The 18977-nt window shown below is 36.9% G+C and overlaps 1 protein-coding gene across 1 annotated transcript in view; it reads left to right on the plus strand.

Moving 5' to 3' along the window:
- Window positions 1-4092, plus strand: part of LOC126184353 (uncharacterized) — a 496186-nt gene extending 492094 nt beyond the window's left edge. Inside the window, exon 18 of the mRNA XM_049926732.1 lies at window positions 1291-4092. Coding sequence (XP_049782689.1) covers window positions 1291-2823 — 1533 coding nt within the window. The 3' untranslated portion in view covers window positions 2824-4092. The remainder of the gene's footprint in view (window positions 1-1290) is intronic.
- Window positions 4093-18977: the final 14885 nt, after the last annotated feature.

Raw genomic sequence — 18977 nt, forward strand, 5'->3', positions numbered from 1 at the left:
GCAAACGCAATGTGGAGCTACAGCTGTAAAACAATAGCCAGTCCCCGAAAAGGGTTTGAAAGTGTGTACATTTAAACTAACTTTTCCCAGCTAATATCTCTTATGCTAAACACTCTAGATAATAATTAAATTAGTTGATTATAATGGTTTCAGCTGAACAGTCAAAGACAGGCAAACATGAAATTCCTGTCTGTGACTCCTGACATTAGATGTCGACTTTCTCTAGTGTTTACTTGGTAAAACTTGACTATTAAATCAGTTCCACTAAAAGTACTGCAATGTTACTAATTTGTCAAGGTAATAACTTGTCCTGCAGAAACAACACTGGAGCAAAATATTAATGTTAATAACATTGGTAATTATGAAATCTGAAGGCCACATGTTTTAAGTTGTTGCAAACATAGAGAGAGCATGAGTGAACCTTCATTCTAGTCACTACAGTAGATTAGTAGGTTTGGACTAAGACAATGTTGAAAGAGTAGACTGAAATTAAATTTTTAAAACTCATTTTCCTCAAGTCACATGTTTTACAGCTAATGCTCAAAATTCCTGTCTCCAACATTGCTGCCAATTTTACATAGTCAAAGGAATGATTGACATAACATATGATCATCTTTGTCAGACAAAACTGCACTCCTAGACACCCCCAGTCACTTTTGCTTGCCAGAAAAACTTCTGCACACTCATTGCTTACCAGCTGGTGTTTTATGGCCATAACTCCACAATGTGGCATTTTTAACACATGGTTATCTTGAAAATTTATTTCCAACCTTATTATGAGGCTGTTTTTCTATGCCTCAACTGTATGGTAATTTATTAACTATATTCATTATAGATTATTTATGCTCAAGTTTCTAGTGCTGGCCATTTTCCTTCTTTCTCCACACTACAGTTGCCCTCTAAATCCACATATTGTCACCCTTTTCTGCCATTGTCTCCCCTCTTAAACTGCTACCACAACCACTTTCATTCCATTTTATTACCTCACTTTTTGCTCCCATTGCTCTCCCTTCTGTTGCATCATACTATAAGACTCTACCTACTATATGTGCCCAATGTTATTCCCTCATACAGTGGAAAGCTAACTGTCTTTCTTTAGTTTCGCAGAGAACAAACATAGGATTTCCATCTTGTTTGAAAAAGTTATTACTTTAGTATAAATTTCTTAAATATTAATGTAACTTTATTGAGTATACTTCTTTATGTTAAACAGGTCTACCTGTATTTATTTTATGTATTACTTAAAATAACAGATTTTTGAGCTAACATTTGTTTCTGTTCCCTTTTTAGGTTCGAGGTGCATTTGCTGTCATGACTTTACTAGGAGTGACATGGGTATTTGGAGCATTTGCTTTTGGTAGTACAGAACTTGTATTTCAGTACTTGTTTTGCATATCAAATTCTCTGCAAGGATTCATCATATTTATTGTAAGATGTGTACAGTATTCACAAGCAAGGCTTGCTTGGGCTGCATGCATCAGAAGGAAACAAATTAAGGAATTTCGTGGAGCTGTACCATCTTCATTCATAGGGAATTCACACTCATTGAACACTGTTTCATCAAGCATTTGCTCTCAGTCAACACACAAAGTTAACTTAGATAAAGAAAATAATTCCAATGATGGTGGTAACAGTTTGATATGGGGAAAACCTCTTTCAAAAGACTCCCACAGTAAATCTCGAGGTCAGTCTTATTCATCTTGGAAATTCCAAAATGTATTTAACACTTCTTCAGAATCAGATGATACATTTAAATGTGCTGCCAATTTTATTGAATTACAAGATCCACATATTGTATCAGCAACTTCAAATAACAGTAATAGTATCTCAGGCACTTTGAAAAAGGAGTTGGAAAAGACCCTCGTGAATAGACCAACCATTTGTAGGACACAAAGTATGCATGTGAAAAGCCAGAGTTTTTCAAATGATTTAAGTAGTTTCAAACGAGGAAATAGCATACATTGTTCTCTGCAGCTATATAGCAAAGCACCTGTTCATATGACTTACACAGAAAGCCAAGATACACTCACTGCAAAAGAAGGTGAAGACACATCTTGGCAGTTCATGAGAACACAGCCAAAGCTTAAATCACATGAAATAACAACAATGACTGTCCGTAAAGAAACTCCTTTAGCTGAGGGAGATTCTCCTGTCACAGTGCATGCAAGCTCAAATCTTAAAGAAGAAACATTTATCAAAACTGTCAGTCATTCAGATCAAGGTTATATTTCTGGAATTTGTACAACTGAACATTCACCAGATAGCCCTTGTCAGAAACCTCACCAAATTCACTGTGCTAAAAAGTATTTATGTGAGACAGACTCAAGGCTGACTGTATCAACACCAGATCACATATCAACCAATTCAAGTGCAAGTAATAAAAATGGGTCATGTCATGAACCATGTACTGAAGTTAGAAATCTTATAACAAAAAGTGATGGAAACATTTTGCCCCCGAAGAATCTGGTACAAAAATTAGAGAGGGAGAAAATAATTTCTCATACATTTATAGTTATTAATGGCCAAAAAATTTACACAAACAACCCTTCTGTTAGACTAAATGCTGAGCAAGTTGTTGATGGAAAGAAAATTGATGTTCAGTGTGTTAATAATAGTCAGATTCCCCCAATACTTAATAAGGATTCAGGTGAAATAAAAAATAGACTCTATGGTGGTACCATAGCAACCAAAGAGACTCCCACTTTAACTGAAAACACTAATTTAGAGACAAAAAACTCTAGCAAAAATATTGTCTCAAAAGATATGCCTGCTTACAAAGATTTGAAAGACATTCAGTTAACAACTACTAGAAGTAAAAAGTGAAAGAGAGTCACAGAACACAAAGTATAATGAATCTTTGTTTTTGACTTCCAGTGTGATAGACATTAATTTATTTGTATAGTGTTAAGTCTGCGAACAAATGCTTTTACAACAAAAATGAAAAGTTTTCCTTTATTAAAAGAAACATCAATATACCTGACAAAAGTGCAAAAGAAACTATTTGTACTGTGAATGTCTACAAGAAAAAGAGAAGCATTTGAGATTGAACATGATTAGAGATGCGTATATGTAAATATTTCTGTTTGTAACTTTATAGGTAAATCTGTTGCCTACAACTATAAGTCACAGGAGACCTATCAAACTGTTTCTGTGGATCATTTCATGAGTGAAGAAGACAATTTTCTCTCTTATTCTGACTGCTATCACACTTATATTACTTTCTTCTTCTTCAAAACCAGTATTTGCTCAACAGCTGTGCATTGTCTACATTGTCCAACATTTCAACATAGTGAGATGAGAAATGTTTTTCAGTTACAAATAAAAGTCAGATTTAAAATTAAGATTCACACTAGTTTGAGGATATATTTTCAATTGAAAATTTTTCCATTCCCTCATATGAAACAATTCATCAGTCACATAATAGAGAGATAGGTGACAAAAAAATTCACTTGCAGTATACTACAACACTAAGTAGTATGCTTAATCATTTCAAAAATTTTGCTCAAATGGGAAAATAGCTTGTATTTATAAATGAAGGACTACCTAGTGTGAAATATGAAGCATCATTTTTAAGAAAAATTGTTTCAAGGAAGCATTATGTTAATATGTGTTAGGCATTTGTAAATTATGGATCTCTCATCACAGATGTCATTTATCATTAAGTTTTATGTAGGACTGTGTTTTAGAAATGCAGAGAATCATACAGAATAAAACAAATGTAGTGAAGTTTATTTTCCTCAGAATAACACTTTTGTGGCACCCCTACTATTTTGTTATATGGAACCAGTATTATGTCAATATATTTATGAATATTGTGAAACATTATTTTTCTACTAGAAAAATTAGTATTTTCTGAAATGACATATGTTCTGTGACACATGGATTCATACTTACAACTGTGTGCATTTAACATTAAAATCTCATTGATGTGTGTGCTGTGCTCCAGATATGCATTTACATACAGATTCACACATGTGCACCTTCACACACACACACACACACACACACACACACACACACACACACACAGTAACTTTGGAATTTGTAAATAAAGTGAAAATACATGGACTACTTAAGTGAATATTTTTAAGAAATGAGCAAATAGCTGAAATGACACTTCACTAAAAGTCAAATCTGGAATTGTGTCCTTTTGTAACTGATGTAACAGTTGTATCTCTAGTTGTGAATAAAGATAATACCTGATACAATCTACTGTATGAAAGTGATTTCTACTGAGATTGAGCTTGTTCTGTTTTAACTAGTGTCTTTATAAGAGATTATGAACCAATATTCATAGCTGCATCTTCGTGCTGTACCTACAGATACAGTGGTGACTAAGATATATGGAATTTTTCAATAGTTTCCTACAAACAACTAAGTTTTCTGACTAATAGTTTTCAATTTAGCCTGCTTGTAATATTTAGTTGATGGCAATTTATGGCATCTGAAGGACATTGTTTCTTGTAAAATTTATCTCTTTTTGTTACTCACAATGAGTACCCTCTGCTTTCCCTAACAAGATGTGTCCAACTTCTATACCATTCCATATTTTTCTCTTTTTGCCAGTAGTTGAATAAGGAGCCCTTAGTTAAAAGTTGTATACTGACTACCAAATCACAGAAAGTTCCCTATTATTCAATACAACTTAACAAATTCCTGACCATAATTCTACCCATTTTTGTACCAGTAAGGCTAGCAGAAAAACTTGCCACTGTCGAAGAAAATTCTCCAGATAAGATGCATGAAATGGTTAAAGAAGCCATCCACACGGCAACATATGAAATACCAGGAGAAAAATAAATCCAAAAGAAAAATAGAAAATTCGATGAGGGGTGGACTGATGCAGTGCAAGAGTAAGTAGAAAATAAGAAGGAAGTTAATAATAGATGGTTAAGCTCAAAATCATACAGTGATTGTTGGGTACACAGAGAGAGGAAAAAGAATACACAGACACAATGATTAAGGCTAAGAACAAAGCTTGGGAAAAAACTGGTTAAGAGATAGAAAAAGTAATGGGGACCACATGAGTACACAAAGCCAGGAAGATATTTAAAAAAGGTCAAGCAGACATACACCTCATTAGCATGCAAGAATGGGTACAACGCTATCAAGGACTACTAAGAGAACAGAGTGGCATCAACTGAGAACACACCAGAAACTGAAATTATTAAAGATAACAGCCCACCAATAATCGCTAAACAACTCCAATATACAACTAATACCATGAAAAATGGAAGGGAACTGGATCCAGGATTAATTTGGATAGAATTTATTAACGCAGCACTGTCAAAACTTTTTGTGATGTTGCCAGTGATTTCTGATGTCTTGGAGACTCCAAAGCTCCAAAGCTGTCATGAAAGGCCATTATCCAATGAATATTTAGGAAAGGAACCAGGAGAGAGCATGAAAACTATTGTGGTATGAGTGCAATGCCTTCCATGGCAAGAATTTATGGTCACAGCTTGAAAAAAAAGGAGAGAAGAAGCAGTCAAAAGGAGTATTTACCTCTAGAAATCTTGTCAATAAAAGGACCTCCAAAAAATTATGACACAATTCTACAAAATAAGTTGTGGACAAGACTGATGATAATGGTGTAACATTGAGCTATATGAAAGAAATCAGATTTTTCTACAAAGACTGTACAGCAATGGTAAAAATGATAAATTGGCTATCTCGAGAATGTGAGGTGATAAATGATCTATGCCAAAGATGCACACTCACCCCTACATTGTTTGAGCTTTACCTGAAAGAGATATTGAAATCTTGGAAAAGGAAATGCTGAGAAATGGGTATCCCCTGAGACAATGAGATCTTGTTCACCTTATTTTTTTGTTGATGATCAAGTGATAGTAATTGGCGATGAGGAAGATGCCAATTATATACTTCACAAATTAAAAGAAGAATACAAAAAGTGGGGACTTACTATAAACGTATCTCGAACAGAATATCTGAAGGTAGGAGAAAACACTGTTAATGAAATAAAAGTAGGTGCTGATATTGTTAAATGACATCGCAGCTTTGAATACTTGTGACTGACATTGTTTTCAAATGGTAGAAGTATGGATGATATGAACAATAAATGGCCAGGGCAAGTGAACCATAAAACAATTAAATGTTATCCTCTGGAACAACAATATAACACACAGACCAAAACATATCATCTGTCATTTCATTGTTGAAAGTATCACAAAGTATGGTCCAGAGTTGTGGGAACTACCTCAAAGGCAAAAAGACTATCTGTTTGCTGCCAAGATAGATGTTTGGAGATGGAGTTGTGGATGTTCCAGGCATTGTCAAGTTAGAAATGACAGACTCAAAGAGAATATGAATGTCAAGAGCACAATTCTAGAATGCATAGAAAGGAAGCACTTACTCTGGTATGGTTACTTACAATGTATGCAAGACACAAAATGACCAAAATGAATATGGCAATGGACTCCACACCAAAGAATGAAGTATTGCAGACCTTCAAGATGCTGGAAAAATTGATATCACAGAAACACTCTCAGTAAGAGCCTTAATGAAGGAGACTGGAATGAACACAAACTTATATTGCCTTGCTTTAAAATTGAAAATTAATGATACTATTCACCCAAAATATTGATGTGACAATCCTGAAGCAACAGTTACTTAAGCAGTTTCCTGTGTCTCTGAAATTTACTGAAACAATAGCAGCACCATATGATGATTTCTAATTCTATTTTTGCTGGATGTATTGAAATAAGCAGTTCATAATTAAATCACTCTATATTGCTTACTACTCTGAGAACCTAAAGCAAGGATTAACAAAAATTATGGCAAATGGCTCTGAGCACTATGGGACTTAACTGCTGAGGTCATAAGTCCCCTAGAACTTAGAACTACTTAAACCTAACTAACCTAAGGACATCACACACATCCATGCCCGAGGCAGGATTCGAACTTGCGACCATAACGTTCGCGCAGTTCCAGATTGTAGCGCCTAGAACCGCTCGGCCACCCATGCCAGCTAAAATGTGACAAGAAACAGGGTTCACTCTTGCTTTTAGGAACTGTTGCATATTCTATGATACTGATATCATTAGGAATGATGTACTTTCTCAGATAAATGCATTTGGAGATGGAATTCGTTTCAGCTTTGAAGTAGTTTACAGAAGCACAGGCAACCTTAATAAGAATGACTGAACATGTAATCAAGTTTCTGTCTTCATAACAATTCCATCACTCTTCGGTAGAAGACTTTTGGACATATATACGTCAAACTGAAATCATATAGGCCTACCAGCAAAGTAGCCTCTCAGCAAAACTACCTTATGTATTTAAAAATTAAAACTGAATACAAATAATAAACTGAAACATCCCTGGAGGAGGAAAAGTTAAACAAGAATCAGTATATAGCCATGTAGTTAACTTCATGCTTCTTCAGCAGACACACACACACACACACACACACACACACACACACACACACACACACACACACACACACACACAAACACAAACACACAGTTTTTTGTGCTGTTGCAGCCTGACAAGGCCGGTGTGTATATTGAGAGTAGAAAAGAGAAGCAGAGTATCTGAGGAACAGACAGGCATTGGACAAAAATATGGAAACACCAAAAGCAAAACACATTACCATACCTAATATGGTGTACGAAACCCATTGGCATTCAAAATAGCTCCCAGCCAATTCAAAATGGATAAATGCAGGCCCTATATCACTTACAAGGGAATCTTGTACCATTCTTCCTCAAAATAGTGGCAATTTAAGGTAATGATGATGGAGGTGGATAGTGAGTACACACCCTTATCTCCAAAGTAGACAACAAAGGTTCAATAACATTGAGCTCTGGTGACTGTGGTTGACAGGGGAGATATGACAGTTAATCTTTGTGTTCTAAAAGCCAGTCCTAGACAATTTGAGTTGTCTGAACAATGGCCCTGTCACCTTTGAACTCAGCACCACCATTGAGAAACAAATATGGTACCATGGGATGGATCTGATTGGCCTAAATGGTCACATAACCCTTGGTGGTAATGGAACATGGTGCCCTGGGAATGCCATAATATGGCTGTCCAAATCATTACTGAACCCCCGCCATGTTCACTCTTAGGATGTAAACTGGACAAAAAGTTGGAAACAACATGAGACAAGACTCATCTCTCATGTGAACATTTGCATGAATGGTGAGTGACTTTGGAATTCCAGCTTTCCATGGAATTCTCTTCTTGTAGAGCTTCCTTCACGTTTTTTGTTGCTGAAAGGGTTCATGAGTACAACATACAGTTCTGCAGTGACTTTTGCAGCCATTGTCTTCTCATTTTTCACAACAATACTCTTCAATGACTACCTGTCATGACTGATCCACAGACTTTCATCCAAACTTTGACTTATCAGATGATTTTTTTCATCCTCTCCTTGTATGCAATATAAATTTTTATATGGTGGCTCTTGAAACACCAAACACTATGGAAAGCACTCACCATAAGAGGACATGCAATTTGCCCATGTTCAGATTCACTCAGCTGTGACATAATGCACTCCCAACTGTGCAGAACACTGTTCTGACCATGAAATGTTGAGGAAATTGCACAGGTACCATTCATGATCAAGTATAACAGGGCAGCCTGCAGGCTTGGCTAGCACCTGCATTTATTTTCAATCATCCATTTCTGACAGTGTTTTCATATTTTTTGTCCAGTCCCTGTTATTTCTGGAGAGTACTTCAATAAATGGGGGATAGTCTAAAAACTGCTAAAACACTGAAGATATCACCAGAATAATGCGAATGGGAAGGTCATTTGGATCGATTTAAAAACATAAAGAATGAAATGAAATGGGATAGCATAAATGAGTAGCGTGAAATTGAAGATGATAGAACACATATCAAAATTTGATTTTTATGAAACCATCAATAAACAACAGGGTACTTGATACAGATAGATGTGCCATAGTTGAAGCCACATCAGAAGAGTGTCTGTACTGATGCCAGGCCAACATATGGTACCTGAAGAGGGCCAAAAGCCTTTCCAGTAGTTACAGGGCAACGAACTCGATTGTCGATTTGGCCTTGTAACATGAGCCAAACTGCCCTTTCTAAATTAGTACTGTGATCATCTAAAGGCTCCTACAGTCAATTTCCTGAGGACGTGGAGCTCTGTTGTTTGAGGTAGTGACTGGTAGCCTCTGAATAAAATTTTTCTGGTGTAAAATTGAAGTAAAATTTAGTAGTAATTGGAGAAGTACAGTGACTTGAAGAACATGATTTCTGTTCAAGTGTATACAGGGCTATCAGCACAAAATCAAACTAGGGTAATACAGGATTAGTTCTAATAATGATAATGAAATAGGAATGCAGGTAAATTACAGTGAACATCATAATGATTGGATTATCATAACAAAGCTAGGCAAAATTCTATTAGTACCTAAAACATGGAGTAAAAGAAACCGTGGAAAAATTGGGAAAAGTAATTACTGTTCAGCAAGAATGAATAAAAGCTTTAAAGTTTACTGACAACAGTATAATTCTGGCAGATAGAGCAAAGGACTTGGATGATCATCTGAATGGAATGAATGGAACAAAAAGTGAAACAATGGTAATGGAGTGTACACCAATCAAATTGGGTGAAGCTGAGGGCATTAGTTTAGGAAATGTGACACCAAAAATAGTAGTCAAAGTTTACTATTAGGAACCAATGATGACCAAAGGAAAGACATAAAATGAAGACTGAAAATATTTACAAAAACTAGTTTGAAAAGGAGAAATTTTGTTAAAATTGACTATAAATTTAAGTGTTATAAATCCTTCTGAAAATACTTTTTCAGGATTGTAGACTTACATGGAAATAAAACATGCATGATAAACAGTACAGACAAGAGGCTTTTACAAGTTACAGAACAGTGCTGAAGATTGTATGATTATGGCGTCTCAAGTAACTAGAGATGAGGTACCACAATGAATTAGTAAAAAAGTAACTTTATAGGGCCAACTTGACTAAAAGGAATAATAGGACACATTCTGAGACATTAAAAAATACTTAATTTGGTAATGTAAGGAAGAGATATGGGTAAAAACCTTAGAGTGAGAACAAGGCTTGACTACAGTGAGTGCAGTACCTACTCAGGCATGAAGAGATTTACACAGGATGTGAAACAGAACTTGCTGTTTTCTCATATGACATAGTGAAAGCTTTGGATCAAGGCCATCAGGTAGAAGCAGTATTTTGTGATTTATTTTATGAGTGACTCAGCACCACACCTATGCTTCTTGTCAAAAGATGATGACAAGTGAAATTTGTGACTCAGTTGAGGACTTTTTCATATGGGGGACACAGCATGTTATCTTGGATGGAGAGCCATCATCATATGTAGAAGTAACTTCAGGTGAGTCCCAGGAACGTGTGTGTGTTGGACCCTTGCTGTTCACGCTGTATATTAAAGACCTTGCAGACAATATTAATAATGACCTCAGACTTTTTCCAAATAATGAAGTTATCTAGAATGAAGCACTCTCTGTAAGAAGCTGCATACATTTTCAGTCTAATCTTGATGAGATTTCATAGGGGTGCAAAGCCTGGCAACTGTCTTTAAATGTTCAGAAATGTAAACTTGTGCACTTCACAAAATGAAAAAAACATGATATCCTCTGATTATAACATCAATGATTCACTGTTGGAATCAGCCAACTTATATAAATACCTGTGTGTAATGTCTTGTAGGAATATGAAATGGAATTATTACATAGGCTCAGTTGTGGATAAAGCAGGTGGTAGTCTTTGGTTTATTAGCAGAATACTAGGAAGTGCAATCAGTCTACAGAGGAGACTGCTTACAAATCACTCATATGACCAGTTCTAGAATCAGGTTACCTTCCAATAGGAAAGTTGGTGCACTCAGAGACTGTGATATTATTTATAAATTATAGAGTGCAACAATAAGTCATCCTTTTTTGTAGGTTTTATTTGGCAAATCTAGATTTTTGGCTAGTGCCCAGTCGTTATCAATGCCCTATTTTCTTGTCTCAATACATGTCAGTTCCCTGTTGTCTGGGCGTCAGTCAGTCTTGAGTATTCAAAGAAAGAACTGTGACTGATGCCCGAGCAACAGGGAACTGACATGTATCGAGACTAGAAAATAGTGCATTGATAATGGGTAGGCACTAGCCGAAATCTGGATCTGCCAAATAAAACCTACAAAACAGGATGACTGATTGCTGCGCTCTATAATTTATAAATAAACAGTTCTAGAATATTGCTCAAGTGTGTGGCACCCAAACCAAATAGGACTAACAGCAGATATTGAAAGTATACATAGAAGGACAGCATGAATTGTCACATATTTGTTTGATCCATGGGTAAGTGTCACAGAGATACTGAAAAAAACTGAAAAAAAACTGAAATGGTAGACTCTTGGAGATAGACGTAAACTGTCCCAAGAAAGTCTATTAATAAAGTTCCAAGAACTGGCTTTAAATGATGACTCTAGGAATATACTACAACCCCCTACATATTGCTCACATAGGTCTCGTGAGGATATGATTAGAATAATTACTGAATGCACAGAGGCATTCAAACAATCATTCTTCCCAAACTCCAAAAGTTAATGTAACGAGAAGAAACCCTAATAACTGGTGCAATGGTACGTACCCTCTACCATGCACTTCACAGTGATTTGCAGAGCATAGATGTAATGTGGTGTAATGTAATGTAACACAATGTAATGCGAATAAGTGTGGAGATCTGCCTAAAACCAGTCTCCTGGTTGAAGACGACAAAAACTTAAACAAATGACTTCCACTCTGACCCTATAATATGATATCTCCTTCCTCATGTTTATTTTAGAAAAAACTTGGCTGCACTCAGTACTTTCTACTTCTTCCTTTCCACACAATAAATTCACTTCATTCACATTTCCTCCCAATACAGTGTTCTCTCTACCCAACTATCGTAACCACCGGCCACATTTACAATATAACCTCACATATCCTATCCCTGTTGCGATCTATTTAGTAGTCTTTCAAGACAGATATTGGAAATGAACTGCGTCAGTCATCTAGTGCAACAGCGCCTTCAACAATAAGAATAATGGACATCTTGTCAGTGAGTGAGTGAGAACACATGCACTAGAAGCTCATCCTCTCTGTAATATCCTCTCGCTCTTCCTGCTTCCAACTATCCAGTTAAACATCATCGCGATCACTGGGTGTTGTGTGATGTCCTTAGGTTAGTTAGGTTTAAGTAGTTCTAAGTTCTAGGGGACTGATGACCATAGATATTAAGTTCCATAGTGCTCAGAGCCATTTGAGCCAAACATTATCGCAAAGTCTCAGGCGAGCAGCCTGTTCCGTGGCTGAAGAAGCTAATTTGGGATGACAGCCTCCTACCGACACCAACAGTTGACCTTTTCAATACTGATTAGTTGTTGAGAAGAAGTGTTCATACACCGAATTTGCTTCGACAAGGGAAAATATATAGTGGAGCAGATTTCCTTGCCCTCCCACGTTAAATTTCAACCTCTCCGCAGTATTTTAGGATATGGACAAAATAAAATGGCTCTGAGCACTATGCGACTTAACTTCTGAGGTCATCAGTCGCCTAGAACTTAGAAATAATTAAACCTAAGGACATCACACACATCCATGCCCGAGGCAGGATTCGAAGGATATGGGCAATTAAGACGCTATAGAGAGAAACACTTCAGTAACATATTAACGCTAAACATGACAACCACACTGATGATATTTGAGAGGAACAGACCGGATTCACATTCTCTTGATTCAGTATCAGTATACTAGGTTTTGATTGGACTTTGGAATACACTCCCAAAATAAATAAATAGATAAATAAATAAAAATAAAACGATGAACCACAAAGAAATTATCCGAATGGTACGGAAATCGCTAGATTTGATGCACATGTACACACAAACAGATGATCATATTTTCAGAAAAATTGGATGATATATTCAAGACAAAGAGCTTCACAAACTGAGCAAGTCAATAACATACTGGTCCGTCTCTGCCCCTTATGCAAGCAGTTATTTGCTTGGCACCGATTGTCAGAGTTTTTGGATGTTCACTTGAGGGATATCGTTCCAAATGGTTTCCAATTGGCGCGTTACGCTAGGCTTATACTGGACGCGGAGCCCGACCCGACTCGACCCGACACTACCCGACCCGATTGGGGCACGAAGTCTGCGCAAACAGGTGTCCTGCAAGTGTTGCCGTTGTCTACCGGTCAGACGTGACTCGGCACCTTTGAGCGTCCTGTGCCACGCATATGCGCTGTCACTGCTACTAGAGAAGCTTTCAGGATGAGTGATTCAGATAAAATGATCAAATTTTTACTGTGCGACAGAAACCTTGGTTTATGTTTAGGTAAGAAAAAACGAATCTGGGTTCACGAATTTAACGAGGATATAAGTAATGAGGAGTTTTTTAAAAGTGTTTACCACTTCGAAAATTTCCCGTAAAATTTCGCGAGTACCATAGGCTTAAAACTGATACATTCGACTACATTTCAGATAAGGTGGAGCAAGATCTCGTTAAATTTCAACCTCTCCGCAGTATTTTAGGATATGGACAAAATATATGATTAGCAAGTTCTGCAAAGACACTTTTGCCCAAAAGACTGCATACCATGCTCTATTTTCCTCTCACCTGAATAACGGAATAGAAATTTGAGGAGCAACAACCAAAGTAAATCTAAATAAGCTATTGCTACACCAAAACAGGGCTATAAGAATTATCTGTGGAGCAAAATATAAGGAATCATGTCATGGCTTGTTTCCAAAAACTGGTGAACTAACCATAGTAAACATGTACATTCTAAAAGCCCTATTACTTGTTAAAAGATTGCAGCCCAACATTTGTTCCTACTTGTATCATTACAATACCAGAAATAATGAAAAATTTTACATCGACAGCCACAGAACAGCACTCTATGAAAAGGCTCCACAGTATGCAGGTTTAAAGTTAGCCAATGCACTGCCGAGTCAGTTTGACCCAACCCACATTGAAGCATAAATTTCAGCTACAGAAATTCATATTACAAAATCGATTTTACACATTACAATAATACCATATTTACATGCAGAATAAGAAGTGTTTCGAACAAATATGAATTAAGTGTTAAGCACCATTTCATTTGTAATTTAATCGTTTTGTTAATCAATGGCATACTCAGAAGAATGTGTTATTGTGCTATGTATCAAGAATTGTAAGCTGTTTTTATACATATGCAATGAATCATTCGACGTTGAATAAGGTACTATTATTGTTATTATTATTATTGTTATTATTAGCTTGTGTAGCACGCATTTCTGCCCCTAGGCGTGTATAGCGCAACTCATTGCCGGTTAAGTGCCACCTATGTTGTCAACCTGGCTAGTTCTGTTCATCTGCAGTGACTGTTTTTACTAGCGCTGTTTTGTTCTTGTTTCGTTTTTTGTGATGCCAAGTTTAAGTGAACAAAATTCAGCTGTGAAATTTTGTTTTCTACTCAGTAAAACTGGTGCTGAAACTGTTTTAATGTTAAAAACAGTTTAAGTGTACGAGTGGTTTGATCGATTTAAAAATGGCGACATGTCTATTGATGACGAACTTCGTTTTGGACGTCCATCAACTGCCCGAATCGACGAAAATATTGGAAAAATTCGAGATATTGTGCTCACAGACCGTCGACAGACAATTGATCAAACGTCAGAGATTTGTGGTCATCTTGGGTTTCAGTTCAGCGAATTTTAACGGAAGACTTGGGAATGGAAAGGGTTGCTGCCAAGTTTGTTCCTCGGGTTCTGACTGACAAACAAAGGGAACGTCGAGTTGATACATATAGTGCTTTGAAACAACAGCTTGAAACTGACCCAGATTTTCTGTCAAAGGTCTTTATTGGTGATGACCATGGTGCTATGGTTACAGCCGAGAAACAAAGCAACTGTCATGCCAATAGAAGATGTCATTGTCACCCCCGCCAAAAAAATGTTGTCAAGTCAAATCAGACATCAAGACATTGCTGATTTGCTTTTAATCCCATGGGCGTAGTTCATTCAGAGTTTATTCCCCCAGCACAGACCGTTAATGAAACCTTTTACTTGGAAGTTTTAAGAAGATTGCACAGTAGCGTTCGTCAAAAACGACCCGATTTGTGGCAGACAGGAGACTGATTCTTTCACCATGACATCGCACCTGCACACACAGCCATCTCTCTTAAGACAGTTTTTGCCTAAAATGATATGGTTCCGCTGCCCCACGCACCTCAGTCGCCTGACCTGGCTCTGTGCGACTTTTCCTTATTTCCACACGTGAAAAGGGGCATGAAAAGAGACTGATCAGACAACATTGAAGAAGTCAAGAAAAAGCGAGGGAGGAGCTGTCAGCCATTTCTAAAGGTGACTACAAAAAATGTTTCGAACTGTGGAAGCAATGTTCGGACAAATTTTCGCGCCAACTGACTTAGCTCCACATGTTGTCAGTGCACCTGAACTTGTATGTGTGATAGATTATTAGAACGATGATAACATCGACCGTTCAGTAGATATTTAACAACATATTACGATGTAATAAGTGTCGTACTCATCGTATTTTGTGGGACTCTCACAGTCAAAAGGCTACATTTTGACGGCGACGTGTACTCATGCCAGATAGTTTTATATTCTGACAGAATGTAAGTAATGTACATTTATCTCCAATTTTTATAATTGAGCTACTTTCTTAATGAAATGTTTACTTAATTATGTATATACACCTTGTACTTCACTTTTGTATTTTTGTGTTTAAGTAATTTTGCAGTGTTACTTGAAAATGGCCATATGGCCGAAATTGCAATAGTAACAATAAATATTTTATATAGTCAACGGCGACTATGATGTCTTTTAAGAAGAAACAAATGTATTAGTTGTGATTGACAGTATTTTAAAGGGAAGAAAGTTGATTTTGTAAACGATTTGAAAATATACAACTTTTAAAAAGTAATACTGGATTTTTTAGATAACCCCTTGTAAAGAGTACACATTAGATGACGAAAACCTTTCGTAATAGTAACTGTAACACCGATGCACTGTGCTTGATTCTCATAACCACGTCGTTCTTGGACTTACAGTAAGATATACTGCTATAGTGTCCGCCAGTGAACAATTTAAACATGATATGCAAACTCTAAATTTCCTATTTCTGTTTTGCTCCTTTTTCTGCCTTACGTGCATTTATAAGCAGTTGCCAGAATTTCCACGTATTGTATGTTGGGTTACAAAGTTATCAGGTCTTGTTTACTTTCCCACAAATTTTAACAACGAGATAACACGAAATACATGTTTGTGATAGACCCAGCAGCAGAAACATTTTCATAGCCATGCTAGTCTATCTTGTGCAGTTCTCTTCATCTCTCCATAAATACTAGAACCTACATCCGTTTGAAGCTTCTTACTGTAGTCAAGCCTTGGTCTCCCTTTACAATATTTACTGCATACACTCTTCTAATTTATCAAATTAACTATTCACTCATTTCTCAGGATTCCTACTACCACTTCCTTTAGTCAACTAATTTCATACATGTAATATACAGTTTATTGTCCACATTTCACTTCCATATAAAGCTAGACGTAGACACTGACTGGAAAGACTTCCTAGCACGTGAATGAAGTAGTAAAAAAATTAGGAAACACAAATTTTGCTTAGTATTAATGATAATATTATACAGTAAAAATTATTTATTCTGTAGCACCAACAGTTCATCTTCATTCACGACAGACAATGTGGCAATTGTCACTCTTTCTTCAAAAATTCCACTTACTGGAACTACGTCCAGTGATGAACCCATTGTATTGGTAGCACCTTAGCCTTCGGTCGGTGATGTAGAGTTGTCATTTTGGAAATTTTGCTTCTCGTTGACGTTATCTTTCACCTTTTTGGCAACAACACCATGAATTTCCATCTTTAAGTCAATTTTCTGCATGTCGTTTAGTTTTCTTATGGCTAGAAAAAGACTCATTAAGAATTGTAACCGTCATTATCACTTTGATTGCATCGCTTAGTTTCAAATCCGTTTTCTAGAAGCTGTATTCTTCGCTCTTCCAATTCAAGTGCTTTCTGTTCCATAATCGTTTTTTTATTTTTATTGTTTCGTCTGAAATTCATACTTTTCATAGTTACTTGGTCACTGGAACCTTCATCTTGGGCACAAATGTTATCACAGTCGTTTAGATCTTCTGTTTCGTCCTTGCTTTAGTCTACAAATAAAGACTGATCTTCAGAGGCGTTATCAGAATGGCATGAAGCACTTCTTGAAGGAAGTAAAGCAGACGACTCCTGGGATTCGAAGTTTCCGGATGCCTGTCTAGGCATAATAGTGTCTCTCAAAAAACCCATGTCTTCGAAGAATGTCCACTTACTTCCAATCTTTGTTCGCATTTCACATTTTGATTCTTTAGATTGCTTTAGCTTCCTTCTGTACACATCTCTCAGAGAATCCCAACACCTGTGAGCTCCCTTATCGATAAACAAGACATGTAAATTGTAACCAATTTTCACGGATACCGGATCATAAAACACAATTTCTGTGTTTCATTGCTAATATGAACAGACGTATTGCTACATTTTCATGCTGCACATGCTGGTCTGTCATTTTGCTGTATTGGACAAATATTCAGAATGCCTGACAAAACTCCAGGAAAAATAGTCAGCCAGGTTATCGACATTGTTTGGGAGAAGCTTTCTGCGGAGCACCTAGCAATCCCAGATAGTAAAAAATGGACAGAAATTGAAAATGGCTACAAAGGAAAATGGAATTTCCCAAATGCAGTAGGCATTATAGATGGGAAGCACTTTAAGCTTAAGTGCCCCACTAAGAGTGGAAGTGTTTAATATAACTACAAAATTTTTTTTTGTTATTTGGAAGCTGTCAAAGGTCACAACCGTAGATTCACTTTCATTGACGTTGGCGGATATAGAAAGCAAAGTGATGGACGCAATTTTTCGGCTTCCAGTCTGTGCGAGTTTCTTGAAAACTACGAAAAAACATTGTCATTGTTTGCTAGTTTTCCAGAGAGTGCAGCTGACATGCCTTTTGCTTTACTCAGTGATATGTCTATAAACTAAAACTGTGTCTTAAGGAACTGTTTTCTAAGTGGGAGCTTCCAGAGGGGGAGGAAATATACAGTTATCGTCTTTCAAGAGCCAGGAGGACCGTTGACTGTGCTTTTGGTATTATGACATCTAAATGGAGAATATTAACCAAAGCCATAGAAACCACTGCCCAAAAAGCTGAGAAGATCGCGAAATGGCTCTGTTTACTACACAACATATACATTGACAGAGAAGGAAGTTTATCAACGGCAGTAATGCAGACGCCTTTCAACGAACGCAGTAAGGAAAACCATGCCTTGAAAGGTCATAGAATGTTCAATCGATCAACAAGATGTGAGAGAAGCTTTCAAGAGTTATTTTAATGGCCCACAAGGTTCAGCTCCACGGAAAAACCGATGTTTAAATATTTATACCTAATTTTTGTTATTAATTATTCCATTAAGTTACAGCTTCAAACTGTAACATGACTATTTCGAAATGCATTATTAAATTTAGCAAAGAATGAATACATACCTGATACATTTAGTTGCTTTCCTGCATTTCACCAGAGAGTTGGGTTGAGATCACGGTTGTGGTACTGCTGGTCACGTTGATTTCAAATTGCTTGCTCACTTCGCACTAGTTCTATCAAAGCACTTTTATCCATTTTGAGATGTAAATTCTCCTTTAATGCCTCCACTGCACTTTCGAAATGGGACCTACTACAGATGACGAAACAAACATGTTTGATGGGTGCAGACACTTCGCAGGTAGGACGGCGCCGGTCCTGTTAATCCGTGTCAGTTGTACTGTTAAGAGTTGTTTTGTCTCCCGACTGTCGGCCTTGTTGTGAACGGCGGAGTCGCGTCGGGTCAGGTCGGATTCCGTGTCCAGTGTAAGTGCAGCCTTAGATCGTCAAAATCCTGAGATGGCTGGAGG

Source organism: Schistocerca cancellata, chromosome 4, assembly GCF_023864275.1.
Source record: "Schistocerca cancellata isolate TAMUIC-IGC-003103 chromosome 4, iqSchCanc2.1, whole genome shotgun sequence".
NCBI classification, from domain to species: Eukaryota; Metazoa; Arthropoda; class Insecta; order Orthoptera; family Acrididae; genus Schistocerca; species Schistocerca cancellata.